Source organism: Barbatula barbatula (genome assembly GCF_947034865.1).
Source record: "Barbatula barbatula genome assembly, chromosome: 9".
NCBI lineage: Eukaryota > Metazoa > Chordata > Actinopteri > Cypriniformes > Nemacheilidae > Barbatula > Barbatula barbatula.
In genome coordinates, this window is record NC_136772.1 from 4,379,541 (window position 1) to 4,400,425 (window position 20,885).

The 20,885-nt window shown below is 38.1% G+C and overlaps 1 protein-coding gene across 1 annotated transcript in view; it reads right to left on the bottom strand.

Annotated features, from left to right (window-relative positions):
* spegb (striated muscle enriched protein kinase b) overlaps positions 1–20,885 on the bottom strand; it is a gene marked incomplete at its 5' end in the record, with an annotated part of 61,320 nt that overhangs the window by 21,020 nt on the left and 19,415 nt on the right. Inside the window, 11 exons of the mRNA XM_079464827.1 lie at positions 51–240; positions 314–472; positions 558–818; positions 1,894–2,069; positions 2,174–2,262; positions 2,356–2,534; positions 8,865–9,047; positions 9,242–9,385; positions 9,480–10,909; positions 14,539–14,659; positions 16,804–16,905. Of these exons, the coding sequence (XP_079320953.1) occupies positions 51–240; positions 314–472; positions 558–818; positions 1,894–2,069; positions 2,174–2,262; positions 2,356–2,534; positions 8,865–9,047; positions 9,242–9,385; positions 9,480–10,909; positions 14,539–14,659; positions 16,804–16,905 (3,034 nt within the window). The remainder of the gene's footprint in view (positions 1–50; positions 241–313; positions 473–557; positions 819–1,893; positions 2,070–2,173; positions 2,263–2,355; positions 2,535–8,864; positions 9,048–9,241; positions 9,386–9,479; positions 10,910–14,538; positions 14,660–16,803; positions 16,906–20,885) is intronic.

Sequence of the window (20,885 nt, forward strand, 5' to 3'; positions counted from 1 at the left end):
CATTTTTATGGTTGGGTGTATTACTAATATACATTAATGGAGGGTCATACATTTGAGATGATATTGCCGGCCTGGGCTCCTGCACATACAGCTCAGCTGAACACTCGGCCCTTCCGTAAGGGTTCTGTGCGACTACCGTGTACAGACCCTCATCTTCATTACAGACATGAGAAATTATCAACGAGTGCCGCCCTCCTTCTTTCAAGATCCGAATGTCTTCGCTTTCCTCTAGTGGATGATCTGTTGAAGACATAAACGACTCTGTCTTGATCGTGTTGACATTGCAAAACACTCAAGGGAATGCGACTCTTACCAAAGTGACTCCAGATGACCTGAGGAGGCGGCGTCCCGCTGACCTTACAGTCAAACCGAGCATTACGACCTTCAATTACTTCCAGGACGTCCAGCAGACGGGTGAAGAGGGGCTCTGTGGATGCTTTGACCTTGAGTTTGGCACTAGAGGTCAGTTCCTCTAAATCGGTATGAGGAGGGAATAGAATTGAGAATAGCAGTTGAATTGGGATAAGTTATTTTATTTTTCTCGACAAGCCGCTCACCTTTAGCTGTGCTCAGTTTGCAGGTGTACGTTCCGCTGTCGTCTTCATGTACAGAGTTAAGCAGCAGTCTGCATCTTTTTCCATCAAAGTGCATCTTGCAATTCAAAAGCGCCGGCTGGATGAGCTTCCCGTCCGACAGCCAATCAACATCAGTGTCCTCGGGTCCAATCACATGACACTCAAACAAGGCCGTCTCACCTGCTTCCACCATCACGTCCCTCACTGGACGAATAATAGCGAGACCTGGCTCGATTGGACGAGCTGAAAAACAGTACAGATGATCAAAAAGTCACGTTAATAAAATATTAAGTTTAACACATCAATATAAATTTATACAGAGATTATCTATATGATTTTAATGGACACTTTGTTTCAGAGCTTTTCGTCAAATCTAATTTCCAAACTCATTTGAATACTTTTGTACATGAATTATGATAACCTCAATCAGGCGTTTTAACACACCAGAAGGTTATAGTTACATTAGTAAATGCATTAACTAACAATGAGCAATATAGTTTTTCACAATATATAATTTTTTGTTACAATCAGGTAAAGGCATAGAAATGTATTTGTGTTCTGCAAAAGAAAGAAAGTCATACAGGTTTGAAAAATGACAGGAGGGTTAATACAGGAATGAACACATTTTCATTTTTTGGAGAACTCCATTAATCTCTGTGCATTAACTACAATTAACAGCTACAACTTTTAATTAAAAAAATTAGTGGTCAACACTGAAATTAACATGAATTTAGATATGTATTAAATGCTGTATGTATTCGTTGTCAGTTCATGTTAGCTAAAGCATTCACTAATATGAACAAATGCAACCTCGCTGCAAAGTGTTACCCAAATGTTTTTGGAGAGCCGTGCACTATAGTGACCTATATACCTAAAAGGATTAAACCCATTATAAAAACTAAATTCACCGCAAAACTCTTGAGCATGCAAAGCTTTGGCATCACATTGTGCAATGCAGCTTTTCAAAATCATTTTATGGAAAAGTGCTGAGAAAATGGAAACGCTCAAACTAAACCCAGTGATGTGAAAATCTCAGTTATTCAATAGCACTTCAGGTGTGACAGAACAGAGCAAAATCACACGTATGAGAAACACATCTAAATGCCAGAAGCGTTTTGCGAAATTCCACAGAGCCACAGTGTTTAAGTCATTCAAAGAAACCAACACACAAATGGTTTATAGCCGTCTCTGCAAACTAAGCTGAGAGAGGAAAAAGTGTTTTGACATTTAAACAACGACACAATTCAACTACACCAAGAAAGACAGATAAACACGTTTAGTCTGTGTGAATGCCTGCAAGTGATTCACTGTTACTCACTTTTAACCTCCAGTCTGCCCTCACAGTGTTTAGTTCCATACTCGTTGATGATCTTGCAGGTGTAAACACCAGAATCTGACTTCTGTGCTGATTTTATTATCATCTCAAAGTTGCCCTCCTCTGTCTCCTGGACGATATGCCTGGCACCTGTTTTAATCGTCACTCTGTCTCTCAGCCTGAGAAAATACGTTTAGTTAAGAGAATAAATTAAACACCACACCACAGAAATGAGCACACAGACTTAAAAATGTCAAAGATGCGATGTTCTGTTTAGGCATACCAATAAAGCATGGGTTTTGGCTGTCCACTCATTCGAACGGACATGGTCACCTCCTGACCCTCTATTACTGTCTGGTCTCCGAGAATAGTCTGTCATGTTGGTAAACACACATGGGTGATATGTGAAATGACTATTTAGACATGGTCAAATCTGTATTGAATGTTAATTGAATGTCTACACACCTGAAAGGCAGGAGGCTCCTTGAATCGAGTGTCCACGATCCTCCTTGGTTCAGACCCCCTATAGGAGGAAAAATCCATCCCCTCCTCCAGAGGACTAAGGTACTCCTCATCAGATGTGATGGGACTGCTGACGTCCATTGGCACACCGAGGTTCCCACGCTGGTCCTGATGATTAGGCTCTGAAAGAACATCATGTGATTGCAGAGAATATCACTACTGATGCTGATACTGATACTGATACTTGCAATTTCATATCTTCACCTGGACAACTGGAGAGATATGAGGGGTTGAGAGACATACAAATGAATACAAACAGAGTTTCTGATAAGAATGAACACTGTAGTCCTAAATCAATTCTCAAAAAACTTCAGTGACATTGTAAATAGCAGTAAGGACGGATTTAAAAAGATTAAAACGAAAGAGTTGTAAACACCGTATACTGTAAAGCTAACTGGATATTATGCATAATATAAATTGCTTTCTAGAATTAGCATCTCTCACAACTTGATATTTCAGTAAGTAATACAGTATATCAACATTGGTATTGACAAACCTAACTATTATAATTATAACCAATGGGATCGTGAAGATGCATTCGGGGACCCACCCAGAGGAAAGTTTTACTTCTGAGAAGGTTCTCTTTGTGAAAATTAGGCGATTTTCATGAAGTAATACATCATTAAATGCTAATAAAAGTCAAATTTAAATGGAAACAAATGAGACAATTGTTAAAATACGATAAGAGTATGGAGCTGTAAATTGAAAGTAGATTGTATAGGTAAAATAGTCTGGATTTGGGTTAACCCGATAAGAAATATTTGAGATCACATTCTAGTCTTCATTATTCAATTCAATTCAACAATTTAATTAAAATGTATATAACATATTTAAATAATTTTATTGTGTTTTATAGATGTGTGTGTATATATATACACAGTATATGTGTTTTTATATATTCGTATACATTTATATAGACGATTTCAGCGGCAACAACATACAAACATTAGGCGGCCCAAACATTGCAGAGAATTATTAGCTGTTGATTATTTCTAAATTTAATACAATCAATATACAATAAAATATGAATATAAATAAATATTAATATAAATTAAATATGAAATAAATTGTAATATTATAACCAAACACAGACTGGAAGTTAACTTAGGGCTAGGTTCACGTATTCAATGAAACCGTCTATTTTTACAATGTCGCATTAATTCAAAGCAGAATTACAAGAAAAGAAATCACAGAAAACATCAACAAAAATATATTAAATATAGCTTACACATAGGATATAAAACGTGATGTTATTGCAGATTGAATTGTCTTCATAGAAAGATAGTACTACAGAAATGTTTTATATGCTTTAGGGAGACTATGGGATGTTGTTGATATCTCTTCTAAAACGACATTTGTAAGATGTCTGGGTCTATTTCTCATGAAAATATCTGTGAAAAATGAGACTTAAGCAAAAGTTTCCATTTGCTTCCATTGGGCATTTACCCTAAACTGCAATGACAGGTACACGCGTAAACAGTTTGAAACCATTTGCCATGAGAGGCCTACAGCTCCGGTGTGCAGTAAAACTCAATGCACCGGGAGAAAAAATAGACACGGTGTCTCTTCTTACATGCTTACGCCATATACATTACCACAGACTCGTTTTAAATCTAATTTCAATGTTCACAAGCACACCACCGACCTAATGAAAACGAATACAACTCAAGAAAACTATATTTTCAATATAAGCTAACTATATCTTATAAGTAATAAAAGCCTTGTTTAAATCTGTCATGCAAATTCAACAACAAAGACTTCAGTGTGAACCTACCTGGCCACACACCTTCAGCCAAAGACTGCCCATGTAGTAGAGCAACACCTACGGCGCCAACACATGTTCACTTCTGGCAGTAATTGTACAATAAGTCAGCCCTTCAGGGAATGCCACCAGATTGAAAGCAGTCATCTGGAGTAGATGTTGTTCCCTCGCTCTCTCGCCTTCGAAAGGACACTACCTCTAACATTTAGTTCAGCACCAACATACAGATGTCCTCCCATTTTCCAATCAAGTCAAAGAAACCGGTATGTACTGTAAAACATTCTCATAGCAACCATCCTATTTATATATGCCTTCTTACCAACGCAGTCTCTTCTCCTGTAGCTCAGAAAAAAAACATCTTGAACTGTAAAAAACATCATTTCTGTGCAAGAGTTTCACCTATCAATAAAAAAGCCCCTGACACTCTCCGAAATATGTGCGGTCACATTTCTATGACAAATACTTGACGACGATTTTAACAGCATGTGTAAAATGCATGTGATGTAACATTAGTACCTACTACATCATTTAGAGATCATTTCATGGAGGAAGGAAAGCTAAAAATACCTCTGGTATTCACCTCCCTAATAAGGCGAAGCTTCTCTTACGCTTTCTAACCATTAGAAGAAACTACGATACGCTAGAAGAGCATTGCATGCACTTGGACATCTCCAGTATGAAATATCATTGCATCTTCAATCTTGTTTCAATCTCATGTTCTTATGTTATACGACGTACATAAAATGAGTGCAATATCCACCCATTGGCTATTTTGCCTCTTGACATCACAGGATGGGTTGGTGCGAGTTTAAGAATATCATAAAAACTTTTCCGGTGACAGTGTACTTAAATCCTTTATGCATTCCGAATGGTTATTATAATTGTTCATAATGTGTGTCATAATACATTAAATGTTGTTGTAAAGAATTATAACAACATTAAAATGCAAAGTGTAACAATGAATTGATAAGTGTTATAATGTATTAACTAGTTACAATTATTCAGAAAACATTCCGATGCATTTTAAGGTGCATTAACCTTAAAATTTATAATCACGTTTTCTCTATATAAGGGTGATAAAATGACATGCTACTACATCCGTTGTGCCTTCTTTAAACTGTTGAACATGCGGGGTGCTCAAGCTTAACTTGGTCAACTTGTTAAAAAATGAGCTGGACGCATGACGTAGTATTTCTGTGCTCGATACTGTCCGCCAACACTGCAACCTGTTTTGGAAAGGTTTTTATAAGTCTGTATCGATACAAGGATCAAAAGGTTTTATTTGCTATTCTCCTGGAAGAGCACACCCATGAATGAACCAGAAAGCAAGGGGAAGAGCACGCCCATCAGCGTGTACTGTAGAGCTAATAATGGCACCTAAGAGGTGTGTTTTTGGATGCGAGGGGAAAAAAGGCTTGTTTAGGTTTCCGAAGGACCCGGTGTCACGACAGCAGTGGATGGAGATTGTATTTCCTGGTTTTTATTTGTGAACGTCATTTCAAAGACGATTGTTTTTCAAACAAGTCCCAGTTTTGCTCGATATAAGTAAACCGTTTTGGAGTCTGAACCACAGCCGGTAAGAAAAACTTCGTGAAATATTGACAGCCTCTTTTGGCATTGTAAGGCACCATACAGAAGTCAATATGAATGGTGACATATACGATTTTAAAATAGCGGCAAAGCTAATGTGGATTATATAGAGACGTCCATCTGTAGTCGTTGCTGCTGTGGTATTTGTTCTACTACAGACATCATATATGTTAGGCTCGATCAAACTGCAAGCCATAGTTAACGTTATGACAACAACAAAACTTATTGGTACAAAATTTACATCCATGCAACAGCTGCCAGACGTCAGCGTGTACTCATCTCTAGCTCCGCCCATTGAAATGCCCCCGGGAGGTCGGCTTTCTTCGGAAATAATCGTACAGCTGAAGCTATCTTCTGTAAAGGTGAGAAAACTAAACACTTTTCAGAGATTTGAAGAACGCAATACTAATCCACATGTACTCAAGATTAACATTAGATTGGCAGAACCATCTTATTTAACCCCCCCTTTAATAAATCCAATTTATACTATATACAACGTACTTACATACACTTACACTATGTCTATAACACTACCAAATGAAAAAGCTTCAGCTGCTTGTTTTACTAAAATCAAACTTCTTGGCATCTTGGAAAAAACGTAAATAGCAGCTACGGGTCATGTTTATACATTTCCACATAAGTGCATTGGTTTTAAAATTCAATGTACAGCTAGCATGCAGTTACACAATTCATGTTCAATTTAACCTCTGGGTTGCCATGGTAACTATCAAGGAGGAACTCTGGTTGGAGTAATGGGAAGAGAAAGAGAAGGAGTACAGAGAGAACCAGAGAGGAGGCAAAAGAGCCGAACGTCAAAGCAAACAAAGCTCTCACGAGAGCAATGGTTGTGGGGCTAAATCTAAATGTTTTCATTTATTTTATGTCTGAGTCACTTTAAGAGCGATTTTAAAACTAACAGAGCGATGGTAACCCTAGCCTGCAGGCCTACATGTTGACGGAATGACTCATTCTTTTGATCCCACAGAGTATCCCAATAAATTGAAATTCACTGCTCTAAAATCACATACGTTACCCTTTAAAACTTCCTCCCACTCAATTCAGATTCCACAGACTTAAGACTCGCTCTTGCTGCTCAGAATATTGACTCATTACCTCGTTTTTCAAAGTACTTTCAGCAGCATTCAGCTCTCTTTTTGGATGAAAAGACATTTTTTATTTTAAAGAAGAATCTAATACTGATACCAAGTGTCATGAGCCACAGTGACAACTGGAGATAGGAACAATGGGCAGAGCTCAGCTATATGCAAATAGCAGTGATGCATGGCAGAAACTACTAATGCAAATGCGACAGAGTTGGACAGAACAGCATTTTTACTGTCAGGTATCTGTATTTTCAAGTGTTTTTACATTGGATGAATTTTTCGTTATTACATTATAAAGCATGTATCATACTTCTAAGAAAATTAAAAATATACTTTCCTATTTACTTAATAATTTAAAATTGTACTCGAGTAAATGTAAGTATTAGATGATATGTAAAGTAAAAAAGCATAAAATTGTATTTATATAATATATCGGAGTGAAAAGTATGATATACATTATATAAAGTATACAATGTAGTGATGTACATTTTTAAACTACAAAATAAATAAAAACACTGATAAAGTTCTATTCAAGATTATAAGTCTCGTACTTCATTACTTTTACTCAGTTATTTTCACTAAAAAGTTTACCTAAGTAAACGTTTAATGTAAGTATTAAAGTGGCTCCGTGAACCGGAAGTTGCGATCATTTTTATTTCCGTATTCGGACACATTTCTGAGTGAAAAGGAATTTCAAAGGAGACAATTAGTTGGCGTGTCTTGCATTTTTCACTACGGATGGACCCCTTTACGGCCGACATCACGCTTAGCTGGAGGCAAAACAAAGGGAAAACCAGCGCAGATGTGGCTACATAAGGAGTTTAAAATATCATTTTGTTGAGTTGTTTAATGCCACAATCAACAGAATACAGTCTCCAATTTGATATTGTAACACATACCGGCTTGCCAAACAAAAACACTGATGACAGCTGTAGTTAAACACAACAAAACGAGCGGACTGAAGAGAAACGATCATAAAAACTGCTTGAGTTTCCCTTCATAACGCTTAAGATTTAAAAACGACTGTCTGTTGTTGGTGTGGATTATGATTTAGGTATGTGTCTAAAAATATCTCACAATGCCAAAATCAGATACTTTTGAAGGTTATTTTTAATGTAGCGTTAACTTTTGATCGCATAGAGTGTGCTGCCTAACTATCTGCCAGAAACGAAACATAAAGGAAACTGTTTGTCATCTCTTCTTTAGTTGTCACAAGTGCATTCGTGTATAGGGAGACCGAACAGTGACAATTCAAGGCTCATGTTATGTGTTAGGTTGGTGTTCAAGTAAATATATTTGCTAACGTTTGTCACTGTTAGTACACGCAGGCCAATAGATGTATAAGCTTGGTTTCTCTGTCTGGTACAGTAGGTGTAGATGTCAGGTAATACTGTCATTGAGTGAGCTTGTACAGGTCGGCCAGGTTCCCTGCGTTCAAGTTAACCTAATCAAAAACAATCGCGGTCCCAAACCGTGAGTGTCCTTACAGGTAAAAATTTCATCCGATTTTTTTCTTGTCATCGTCAAAAAGCAATCTTTTTGGAGGATCTTTCTGCCTCCACCTAAGCTCGGCACAAAAAAACGTGTAAACTAACTTTTTATTTTGAAATGAAACTGGCAGCAGACTGAGAGTTGAAGGGAATGATGTAACGGATGCTCCGGCCAACCCCTCTAATTTCGTCATTTCAGAGGGAAGTGCATTTTCAGATTTTAACTGAAGATTATGAGGGAACATGAATTTAAAAAAGAAAATGACCCATATAGATAAGCTATTTACTATAAACGCTGCAATATTTCATGAAAAAATAACAATTGTTATTTTTTATTTCCCTTGGACTTTAAAGGCTAAAAAACTTTTCGAAATAATTTACCTTGAATATATAAGAACATTACAAATCTGTAATATAAATACAAATGAAGACCACCACCATTAAACATCTACATGAACATTCTTTAAGAACTGATCTCTGACAGTGTTCCTCATGAGACACACTCACCTGATTTGATGAAAAGGGTGGCACTACTGGAAGCCTGGCCCACCTCATTGGCAGCAGTAACTTTGTACGTCCCTGCATCGCTTGGCTTTGTCCATTTTATGAGCAAAGAGTGTCTTTCTCCCTCCACTTTTACAACATGAGTTGGGCTGCTCTTGATCTCAATGTTGTTTTTCTTCCAAGTAACTATTTATAAAAACACAACTTTACTTTTATGGCCAATGTTACAATGGAGTACTTTGACTCCAATGGGGAGTAATCTAATTACACTGTTGAATATGTTATTAGTAACTACTAATTCATTACTTTTTCAGAGTAACTTACCCGACACTGTTGTGAAGATACTGTTAAAGTTATTAAAACAGCAATACAGAACCTACCTTCTGGCATAGGGGTGCCACTGATGATGCATTTTAACACCACCTCAGCTCCCGTGGAGGCCACGGTGTCCTGTAGCGGAAACTCAAACACAGGAGCCTCTAAAGGATCCTCTCCTGCAGACACATACGAGTCGTCTGAAGATTCTGCAACAATATATTCAGGAGAAATGTCATGTTTTCCCAAAACATACATGCTTAGGTGATATTCTTATTCTGTTTTGCCTCAACGTTGACTAACCAAATTCAGGGGACATGGGTCTTTGTCTGCGTCCTCTTCCTCTGCTTCTATGAGATTTTTCCACTCTACCAACTGCACTCTTAACAATCTTAACAGTCGTTTCTGCAGGCGTGTCCGTCTCCATTGGTGCCTCTTCGATGATGATTTTTGGGATAGTAAGCTTAGGTGCTGGTGACAGAGAAGTCATATCCATATCCATCTTCTCCTCAGAAGAAGAAGACATAGACAACCTTGGAGGTTTGGGAGGAGCTTGAACAGGGCACTCTTGAATAGCTACGGTTTCTCCCTGCACTAGAGGACTTTCAGGCCTTCTTTCCAATTTTCGTAGCGTGACCTCTAATGGCGTCTTCCTACCTTCTGCCTGTGGAACTTCCTGAACCCGAACAACCCTCTTTACCAATGGACTCTCAGGTCTCGGTTCCACCTTCCGTAGCGTCATCTCCAAGATATTTTTAGACGGAGACTCCGCTCTTCGAGAGCGGTCTTCAGCCATGGCAGTGATCTCAACAGTTGGAGACCTTCGAGGACTCTCCCTGCTCGGGCTCGGGCCACGAACGAGTCTCGGAGACCTTTGTCCGGGTAGATCAGAAGGTGACATGGCCTCTGGCACATTGGGTAATGAACCGTGCAGGTCTCTTCGCTGTCGAGATGGCGTTTTCGGTGGCGAACGTTCTTTGGCTTGCTCTCTTTCTCTCCTCTCCCGCTCTAGCCGAGCACGCTCTCTATCCTGCAGCTTTTTAAGAACCTGTGGTGGGATGGGCTCCACCTTTCTTACAGGCTGCTTGCTCTTGTGAAGAGTGGAAAGCTGCTCCGTTGAGAACGATCTCTTCATATGCGACTTTCCCACAAGCTTTTTGATGCGCTGGAGCTCCTCTGTGAACTTGTTCTCAATGTCCTGCACCTTCTGGGAGTAGTGAGGTCTGTCTTCCAGGGAAGCGGCCCTCTGCCTGAACATGGACCTTCTTTGAGCTACATCTACCTCTATAACCTCACGGAGATCCTCTTTGGAGCTCTCTCTTGAGATACCAAGTCGACTTCCTCCGTCGTCAACAGACGAGGCTCTGTTAAATCCAACCCAAGAACGTCCCTCTGGGTTATCAATCCTCCTTCTGTGCTCTTCCGAGTTGGAGCTGTGTCTGTTCAGCTTCGGTGCAAGCTCTTTACGGTAATTCTCACTCACAGGGGTCTGAGGTTGAAAGTCTTGAGCACTACTCTGAGACATGGCTGAGGATTTGTGTTGCTTGAAAGTCTCCTCAAACGCTCCTGTGTCTTGAGATTCAGTTGGCACGACAGCTTTCTTGCGTGGGGCTAGGGGAGTGGTAGGGCACGAACCAGAACGGCCGAGCAAAGGAGAGGCAGTAGAATGGCCAATTTTGGGGGAAGGGGGTGGATGAGGGGGGGACTCTCTCAAAACTTCTTCAAATGGGCTCCTAAAAGAAGGTGTTCGAGGGAGATTTTCGATTAGGGTATGGGTTTAATGCAAAAGGGGGAGCCCAACTGTTTGGATGTGGACTTTGGAAGAGGGGCAAGACAGACTTTTTTTACTGATGTGGGACATTAAATTGTACTGTGTATGTGTGTGCACAGGTGCATGAGTCTATTTAGAATTCTCATCTTTACAAAATAACATTCGGCAGCTGAAAGTGGAAGGTTTTGCAAGCTACAAAAATGTAAAATTTCAGGTGTAAATAAAACAAATAAGAATCATAGTGACTTTCTGTTAAATCTAAATTATAACGGAAAATTAAAACACCAATATTTAGTTTTATTTTATCTTGGAAGGGTTAAGATACACCATGTCTCTGTACAATCCAACAAAAATTTTGCAAAATGGATGTAATATTAGCTTGTTGAACGGATTCAATTGTGCCTATACCTTCCAAAATCACTGGGCTAGACCACCACACATCGCTGGATATCTACAGGAATAAGTCACAAGTCACCTGCCAGCACTAGGAAGGAAGTTTTATAACAAGTTTAAGACACATAGCTACAAGCTACAGGTCAACTATAAAGTAAGAAAACTGCTAAAATTAGTCTATTCAAAATGTGGACTACAAAATGTGTAAGGGGTAAAAAAGCATCTAAATACAGCTAAAATTGCTCTAAATCCAACCCGTATAGCTTCCTTCCTAGCAGCAGTTTGACAAACTCACTCCTGTAATGAACATCCAGGTCACAATGCGTGAACGTCTTCCATGCAGCTTTAAAACCATGCGTGGCAAAGCACAAATCTGGTTAAAATGTATGATGTTAGTATAATATGACAAAACCAACAGAAAATCAATAAATTGTAATCAATTCACTATAATGATTCTGGATGTTTCACTACCTATGGAAATCATTTCCAAATCTGAAGGAATAATACTCAACACATTACAGTGCTTTATACTATTACTTTATTTGAGATTGCATTAAAACACTTACGCTTGACTTGGGCAAAAAAACTAACATTGAGACATTATATTTTATTATAATACCTCCTTAATCGGTGTGAATAAACAACAAACTTTAGAGTTCTTGTAAGATCTATACCCTCTCATAGTGTGTATGCGTGCAAGGATTCATGCTGCGCAGTTCACCAAAAAACAGCATGCACGAAAAACCAGGGGGAAACCGAAGGGGTCGGTGACACCGAACACGAAAATGTGATGCAAGCATGTTTTAAATGCAAACTTTTGGTAAGCTTCAATTTTGCATCGGCTGCGGTGTGGGTAGAAAACGAAAATAATTTGCATATGGGCAATGGGGGTCAAAGGAAAGTATGAACTCAATGAAATAGATCTAGATGAGGAATGACAAAGGCAATAACGGAGCGTGAGGGAGTGTTATGCGTAACAAAATTCAGGCTCAACGTTCGACTTATTCTTATGAATAATTAAATTGCATTACATTATGAATGGTTTTAATGGACTGAAACTCCATCGTGACTAAGGTACAGTAAGGTAAACACTATTTTTAAAGTACACATATTATCTGTATATGTGACACTTATATTTAAATGATACTAGATGGAAAGTGTACAGTACAGTAGATGTGTTGCTGAGACTTGAACCGAATGCTTTTCCAAGCGATGGAGGATGTATCACCATATGTTTACTCAGCATGTACTATTTTAGATTAGCTTTGTCTTAAATAGAGCTTGGCCTAAAGCAGAGTTTCCTGAGACAATCTAATATTAGACTTCTTTAACAGCTCCTGTAAAAATGTTTACCTGCACCAAAGGTCATTGTGCTCTCAGCATCTCCGTTTAAACGTGATGTAACACAGAGTTGACAGACTATAAACTGGCCAGGTCATTTCCTGAGTCATAACGGTGCCCTGCGGTCGCCATCTCTCAGACAGAGCCAGAGATGTTCTTTGAAGTTATCCGAGTTTCAGGCAGACTGTCGTAACCCCTGTATATCTTTTCTGATAAAAATGAGCAGCAAATCAAAAGCATAACCAAATAACGGAGATGGGAAACAGAAAGTTATGGATAGCGGTGGGCTTGAAAGTACGCAAAGCTCGGTTGTTTCATATTGATCAGAATGGAATGATATTAGAAATTTTGTGTCAGATAGACAGGAGAGTTTGAGAAAGAGGAGGGAATTGAGCTGTGAGTGTTACAAGCAACCCTGGCTCAACATGGCGGAGTGTTCTAGTGATGTGAATGATACAGAAGATACGATCGGTTGCTCTCTTTTCTTTTTTACAAATGTATGATCCAAAGTTTTTGATAAAACAACCCTCAGATCTGGTCTTCTTTTATATTAAACTAATGGGATGTTAAGAAAGGTAAATTTGTAGTATAACAGCTCTGGGATATTTAATGTTTAAATGTATTATATGGATTTTTTATGGGTTTGTTTCACACCTCTATGCTGCGTTGCTCAGTCAAATGCAGCAGTTTTGACTACAGTTGATGCTATTTATTTAACATCAGCTTCCTGTTCAAAGAAATACCATGGTGTTATTTAGTATCTACAGTAAAACAGAAGATATCTTGAACAACTCTGAACAACTCGCAGACATCAATAGTTTGAAAATAAGATTCAATGGAGACGTTTTTTCTTCCTCAGCAAAAAAAACCTCTCTTATCTCAAATGAATCCTTGGGAGTTACAGAAGCGATTTCAACAATATCACAAACTCGTGAGATTTGACAAGATACAAAAGTCTGCAAATATTTACCAATTGTGTTTGACTGTATTTCGATTTGCCAGTGAAATATCTGAGAAAATGACGACGAGCTTTAAATAACAAAAATGTCCTCCGGGTACGACAGCGCTGTCATTCATGTCATCTTTTTAACCTCACGGCATCTAAATTGCAAACGGACAGGGCATGAAATCACTGCACTTGTTGAATGTTACTTAAGTTTAAACTATGGCTAGACGAAACTATAAGCATCAACTTAAGTTCTGTCATTTCTGCACTGCTCCATAAGAATAAAATAATAAATGCACGTTTTAACAAAAAATGGCTGTGCTGCTACTTGCGGATCAGTCACATATAACTCTTTACATCTAACCCTTTTTGGCAGCTTACATGCCGAAGCTCTTGCACATTGTGGGTTGAGCTGAACCTCATCCAAACGCAGAGAGCCCACTCACTGTATCTTCTGTCATTCCTGTGGTGATGTAAGATACCTCATGGGGCCACCAGAACACACGGCTCAGATACTGAGAGAGAGAGAGAGAGAGAGAGAAGAGCAACAACAGCCTCAGGTCTCTCCCTTCCCAACACTTACACTGGGCACTATGTTAGAGCGAGGGTCTCTTGTGACTCTGTGTGATCGGGCTGTGGTTGTTTATCTATTCATGAGGGATCTTTTGGGGTTTTTAGTCGGCTTATTGTGGGCTGTGGCAGATTGAGATTAGATTTTTACTTACAGGGGTACGGAAAAAGTCCTTCCTCTATAAAGACTGAATGTGCTACCATAGTAATCGCTAGCTAAAGATACACTTTCCTCGGACCCCCACACTGGACGGGACAGATTGGCGCGTGACGCTCGAATCAGAGGCTCGACCCCTAGGTGCCTGATCTGGGTACCCGTCGGCTCCCGGCTGTTGGCTTGCCTGGCTGACTGCTGCCCCGGTGCTCTTGATCCAAGGGCTGGTGCTTCTCTTTCCAACACTGAGGTCTCACCGCCTGCCCAGTGATCGCTTGCATCTGGGGCGATATCCATCATCCTTTGACCTATGGGACAACAAAATGGGAACAAATAATGGAACAAATTAAGGTTATGTTCAAATAATTTTCAACTTTTCTTAACAAATATTCAAAAGGTATTAATATTAAAATATTTTATCATATTATTAATCCTTTTATTTTACGTGGTTGACAAATAAGCTGTACATAGTGTGAATTCAAAAATTTCGAAAAAATAACAATGAATACAAATCTCTCTTACGCTATTTTATAATATAAATATTCATAATATAAAATATTATATTATTCACTTTTAGTTTTCAAAGTTTTAACTAAAATAAAATATTATTGTTGTGCAAAACCCCATGTGGCCACCTTTTTCAAAACATGATATTTTTATACTGTAAATATAATTATATAAATCAGCTCTAAATAAAGAGTAAATCAATCAAAACAACAATACATTTTTTTTGCATAGCACTAGTGTATAATATATGTGGATGGGCTTGTATTCAGAAGCCTGAGGATTAAAGCCCAGATCCCAGCTGATGCTTGGATGTGACTGAATATATTACACTGCAGTCAGGAAACATCCATCCAAATCAATAACAAAGAGAATACGCCCACCCCTCTACGCCCACCCAAACAGATCAAATCAATCACTCATGCCACCATCAACATCATCCGCGCCGCAAAATCCTTGACCCATTTATCTCTTCATCTAATCTCTAAAGCTGCGGCCTTTGATTTTGTAGAAATAATTTGGATCTTACAGTCATATGTCACGCGGTGTTAGGGCAGGTACATGATTCATCATTTTGTTGATGACAAACAAGCTACTTTTACAGTGGAATATCTCATTCAACCTCCATTTCTTGCAGCGTGTTTCTCTAAAATCTACCTTTGCTGAGAGCAGCACTGTACACAAGATGAATTTCAATGTTATATGACGAGTTCAAAATGGATATTTATACATAGGCCTTGTTGTTCCCACACCGCTCATTTTTAAGATGAAATAAGCATGTCATGTACGTATCACTCTTTTTTGGTGGCTGTTCACAGTGAAGAAAGAAATGGAAATATCGTCCAATCTGTTAAAAGTACAACACCACCACCTGCTATCCCCAGGAGATTAAGGGAAAGCTTTTGTCATGTCATAATACAGACTGACAACTGAGATTTCAATTGCCTAAACTCGGCAGATGGACTAAATCGAATCAAGAGAATATTTTTGTCTTTGACAACACATTCATGCTTTTCCTATTTTTATGAAATATATCAGATACAAAATGAGAAAATAAGGGTGCAGCAAGATATAACACGTTAATCCAACCAAGATTATTTAAATCAGATGACGTGCACACAAACCAATCTATACAACAATTGTAAACAATTCTATATAGACCACTTCAGATGCTGCAATAGACACTGGTCCAGAAGAACTTCTTGTTTCAGTTCTTAAACACTACAAAAACGTTTGAACAAAATACAACCAAGAGAAAATGTATAACCAATTTGAAACGCTAAACTACTATTTTTAAAATGAAATTATATATGTTACGTTCAAAAAATATTAATCTTGCGAAGTGGTCTATAAACTACGGTTTAGTTAGAAATGGAAACGTACACTATCAATTAACAAGTTTCTTATGAAAATGAATTAGAAATAAATGTACAATCCGCTAAAAGTTCCGTCTTAACTGCTTTATACATTACATCATATAAAATTCTAGTTTTAATTTGCCATACAGAAGCAAGCTCATTTGCGATTATTTTTCTAGATACTCCAATGAGCACCATTTGTAAGAGCTGTGATGAGAAAACTTTGGAGATCTACCACAGTATGTAAAATAGGTATGAACGAAATGACAGTGCCAAGAGTTCCATAAAAAAACAAGAAAATATTATTTATGTCATCTTGTGTCAACTAGTGCAACAAACTAACGATTTAGTAGGAATTCATTGGTGCAATGCGTCACAAACCTAGCATGTAATACTTGAGTCTTTAAATGATAATAATGGGTTAAATGAGTTGACCTAAATAGGTTAATAAAACAATTGATGTTTTGCATGAACTATTCCTATTAAAGCCATCAAATAACTAATATAAATCTTTTTATGCATGCTTTGTTATAGGATACATCTTGAAACAGGACTGTATAAAAAGTAAAGAATTCTGAAGGTAAATTTACCTGCAGGCACACGTTGGGCCTCATCTTGAAAACCTCTGGCCCCTTCTTTACCTTCCAGGGGTATTTGTGGCTCAGTGGCTTCGTCTTCTGTAGTCTCTGAGTCTGAGAGAGAAATACCACAATAAGCTACAAACCAAACCAAGTGAGTCATAATGAGAACCGATCAAACAAAGAAAAGCTTTGTAAAACCTGAGTTCACGTGTAGAGAAGAGAACAATACTGCTCATATAAAAATCAAACTCATAGACATACTTTTGAGCTAAATATTACTTTATGTAAGGAAAAGGGTACCAGGATAGAGGAAAAGCTGGAGTTGTCCCTTAATTTGATAAATGAAATTAGTAAATGAAAAATGGTATTTGAGATGGGTGGCGTGGTGGAAAAACAGAGGACTAATTACTGTAGAGAGCACAGAGATAAAAACAAACATTACCATAGCTTTGCTTCCGACAGGAGCGGAAAACTTCGCTTCCATAGTGGCAGTGGAGAAAACGAGACAAGACATCACCGTTACTATATAGACGAATCCCAGCCACGCTAAAGCAGATATGCAGCTACAAACTGCTGAATAAACACATTCTCCTGATAGCTTTTTGCTGACAACTCGCCTAGATTAACTGGCCTCAGCTGACTGGCAACTTGCGGTAGAAAATCACTGCCATCTGTTTTCGTTTGTTTGCCTATATTATTAATAAACCGCTACAAGGTAAACAAGCATAGTTTGCGATGCAATAGTTTACTATTTATGGAGAGTAGTTTACAGGAGGTACTGAGGCAAAGGCACTGTTGAGTAAAGTAATTCACATCTGTTGTCGAGAGAGCATTTTCAATTTTTACTATGGTCGGTAACAGACTTTTATGGTCGAGTGACAGTGGTCATCTCATTTTGGAACCAAAGTCTTCATATGTCCAATTTGCACAACGGTTACATTAACATTTACAGTGATTTCATTCAAGAGAGTAAATACGATGTTAAGTGTGTTTTGCACAATACTGAGAAGGTAAAACAGAGTCATTTTCCATTACTTTAAAGTGTATTATTTAAAATACAATGAGATAAACTACATTTCATAAAATGAGAGATGCATACATTTGCACACTTTGCTATTTGTGAATATTAAAAACTATCAGAGACATTTCAATATGTAATACGTCCATATGTAATAAAAAAAGAAATCATGTAGTTTGGCATTTGGCATTTGTAGAAGAATACATCACGAAAAATAATCTAGATAAATACTGCATGTCTGATCAATTATTTAAAGCATGAATTCAGTTTAAAGAGCTTTTATACTGTAGGGTGCCATGTCTAAATATCATTACATCAGTGCAAATGTGTCAGCAGTTTGTATAAATTGCTTCAATGCTAAGCACTGCTAAACTATCTGCATTATTGATGCCGAGATTAACGTGCCTCTGTACAGAAAGTGGATTGATTCATTGTCAGGCTCCTCTTTATCGGAGCGAGCCTACAGACAAATTGAGAAAAACATGTCCCGCAAACCCCGCCGAACCCAATCACACAGGCGGTGGCAACAAGCACTAACATGAGTACAACAAAATCACATCAAGTAATACAAACAACAAAGGAAATAACAAAATGCAATGATTTATTACAATTCAATCGAAACAAGAATATCAACAGATTGTGGCAATTAATAAAAAATGTGGTCAATATTTAAAACCAAGGATACATTAATGGTCTGCTATTGAGTGTGTGGGCTGATATAATGCACACTAAATTCCTTTAGAACTATCGAACATGAATATAAATGGCATTCCCATAAGTAGTTATTCATAATAGAGGGGCTTGATTCTTAAAGTCATTACAATTATATATACTGTACAGCACAAGGGTGCTCAAAGTGATAAATGCACGAATACCTACAATGTGAAGATGCTCCAAAAATCTTACTCAAGGTCAGAAACAAACACCTTTACCTTTGTATTTTAGCAATGGCCCTCGCTGTATTCTGCCTTAAAGGTCCAGTGTATGAATTGCAACCAACAAGTCATTCCACCTCTCCCTCCTCCCTTTTGAAACACTACAGTGGCTGACACGGCTAAAGATGTCTTCTCATTTGCTTCTTTGCCGAAGGAAATAACGTATTTATGAAACGTGCTCTGTAGAGCAGTTTGTCCGTTTATGGCTACTGTAGAAACAACATGGTGAATTCCATGTAAGGAAACCCGCGGTGTATGTAGATAGAAACAGCTCATTCTAAGGTAATACAACTATTTAAATTTTCTAAAAATAATATTGTTTTGCACTAGAAAAAACAATAATGCATCCTTGGTTTTAAACAAAGACCAGACATTAGATGACTGATAAGACTTTGACCTGTTATCTACAAAGCCAAACACACCATGAGTAAACCGTCCAAAGGTTCGGTTAGAGTGTCCAGTCTTCTGAAAAGAGAAAGAGAGAAAAAAATGTTTAGAGCATGCTCACAATTATGAATATCACTTCAAACTTAAAGTGTGAGTATTACAAACAACCATAACAAACAGAACAAGAGGCGTCTCCAAAGTAGAGAAACAAAAGCATTAATAACTACCATTTGGCTAACGTTTGTGCCTCTTTTCGGTCTTTGAAAAACCATGTCCGTTTTTCATTTTCTACCCTAAATCTAATGTAGGGCATTTGGTGACTGAATGATAAAAAACTGATCTAGTTTCTTTTAACACAGCCCTGCATTGGCATGCCTGCGTGTCACCTTGAATAAAACACATCTGCTAAATAACAAGTATGAGAGCATCACAACGAAATGCTTGATGATCTAATTCTGCAGAAGAACTGTCAAATCGAAGATGCGCTTTAAGGCATGCAATTTCTTCCTCCATTCCTAAACATTTTCATCTACTTTCTTTTAGTGGAAAATTGAATGTGATTCCCATTAGCTTCATATCCACCGGTATCCAATTCTGACAATGAATGGAACGTAAACCCAAGCGCCACAGAGGACGCAGTGGGCAGCGGCTGCCTGTCGCTCTCAATCCATTAGTTAAATGCAGAAATGAAATCCTAATGGTTGAGGCGTAAGTCACTTCAACCCCTTCTTTTGTCAATCAACTTCCTAACAGCGTTAGCTCCGGCAGCCGTCAGTTTTAGACACCGCTGCTTTGAGGTTTGCAGGGCTAATAAAAGAAAGGGGGACATGGACGTAGTGTTAGCCAGCCATTTGAACGTATTTGCGTGAGCTCAGCTCTTTCCGCTGCTGTAAAGCAAACAATTACAGGGCATTAATATATTTAAATCATTCATAGGTGGAGGAGAATTTTTGTAGATGTGATGCCAGTTGCTTTGTCATTAACTTCCATGTTTGCCAGCTTATTGGATAAAAAAGTCAGATCCAGTCCACAGCACAAATGACATGCATTATGCAAAAGATCTGAATTCTTGTACTGCGTTCATTAGTCTAAGCTTAAAACAGCAGCAAAAAAATCATATGACGGTCTATCCTTTCTGAACAATGCATAAAAAACACCTCTTTTGTACCGTTTGTGTCCTACAGACATGAATGATATAACCGATGAATACATTTCCAGAGAACTGACTTGGTTTGCTTCAATGTCTCGCTATTTTATTCGAAACCTGTTACTAACAGAGGGCCCTCCGGCTTCAATTACATTCCTCAAACTGACACTTATCCAAAGTGACCTGCCAAATGCACACTCGCTCTTTTGACTGTGAGCAGGCCACCAGGGGAGGATCTTCATCCAGCCATCTGTGCCGTGAAGAACACAGCGACGCTCATCTTTCAGGGTAAGACGGCAGTAAACAAGATTCACCCACTCTACACTTAACATTCAGTCACTGTTTTATAATTAGGGGTGTTACAGTATAACAGTATTGACAATAACCGTGATATTAAAACACCAATTATTGATACCGTGGCAATACTGATAATATTGTGATATTGTTCTTCACCCATTTAAAATGTTGTCAGGACAAAAGTACTTGTATTTGGAATGTGATTATTTGGCCAAATTTTATTTATTTATTATTATTATTATTATTATTATTTAATATACAGTATAAATAATATAAAACCAATAAAATGTACTTGTTTCATCTATGT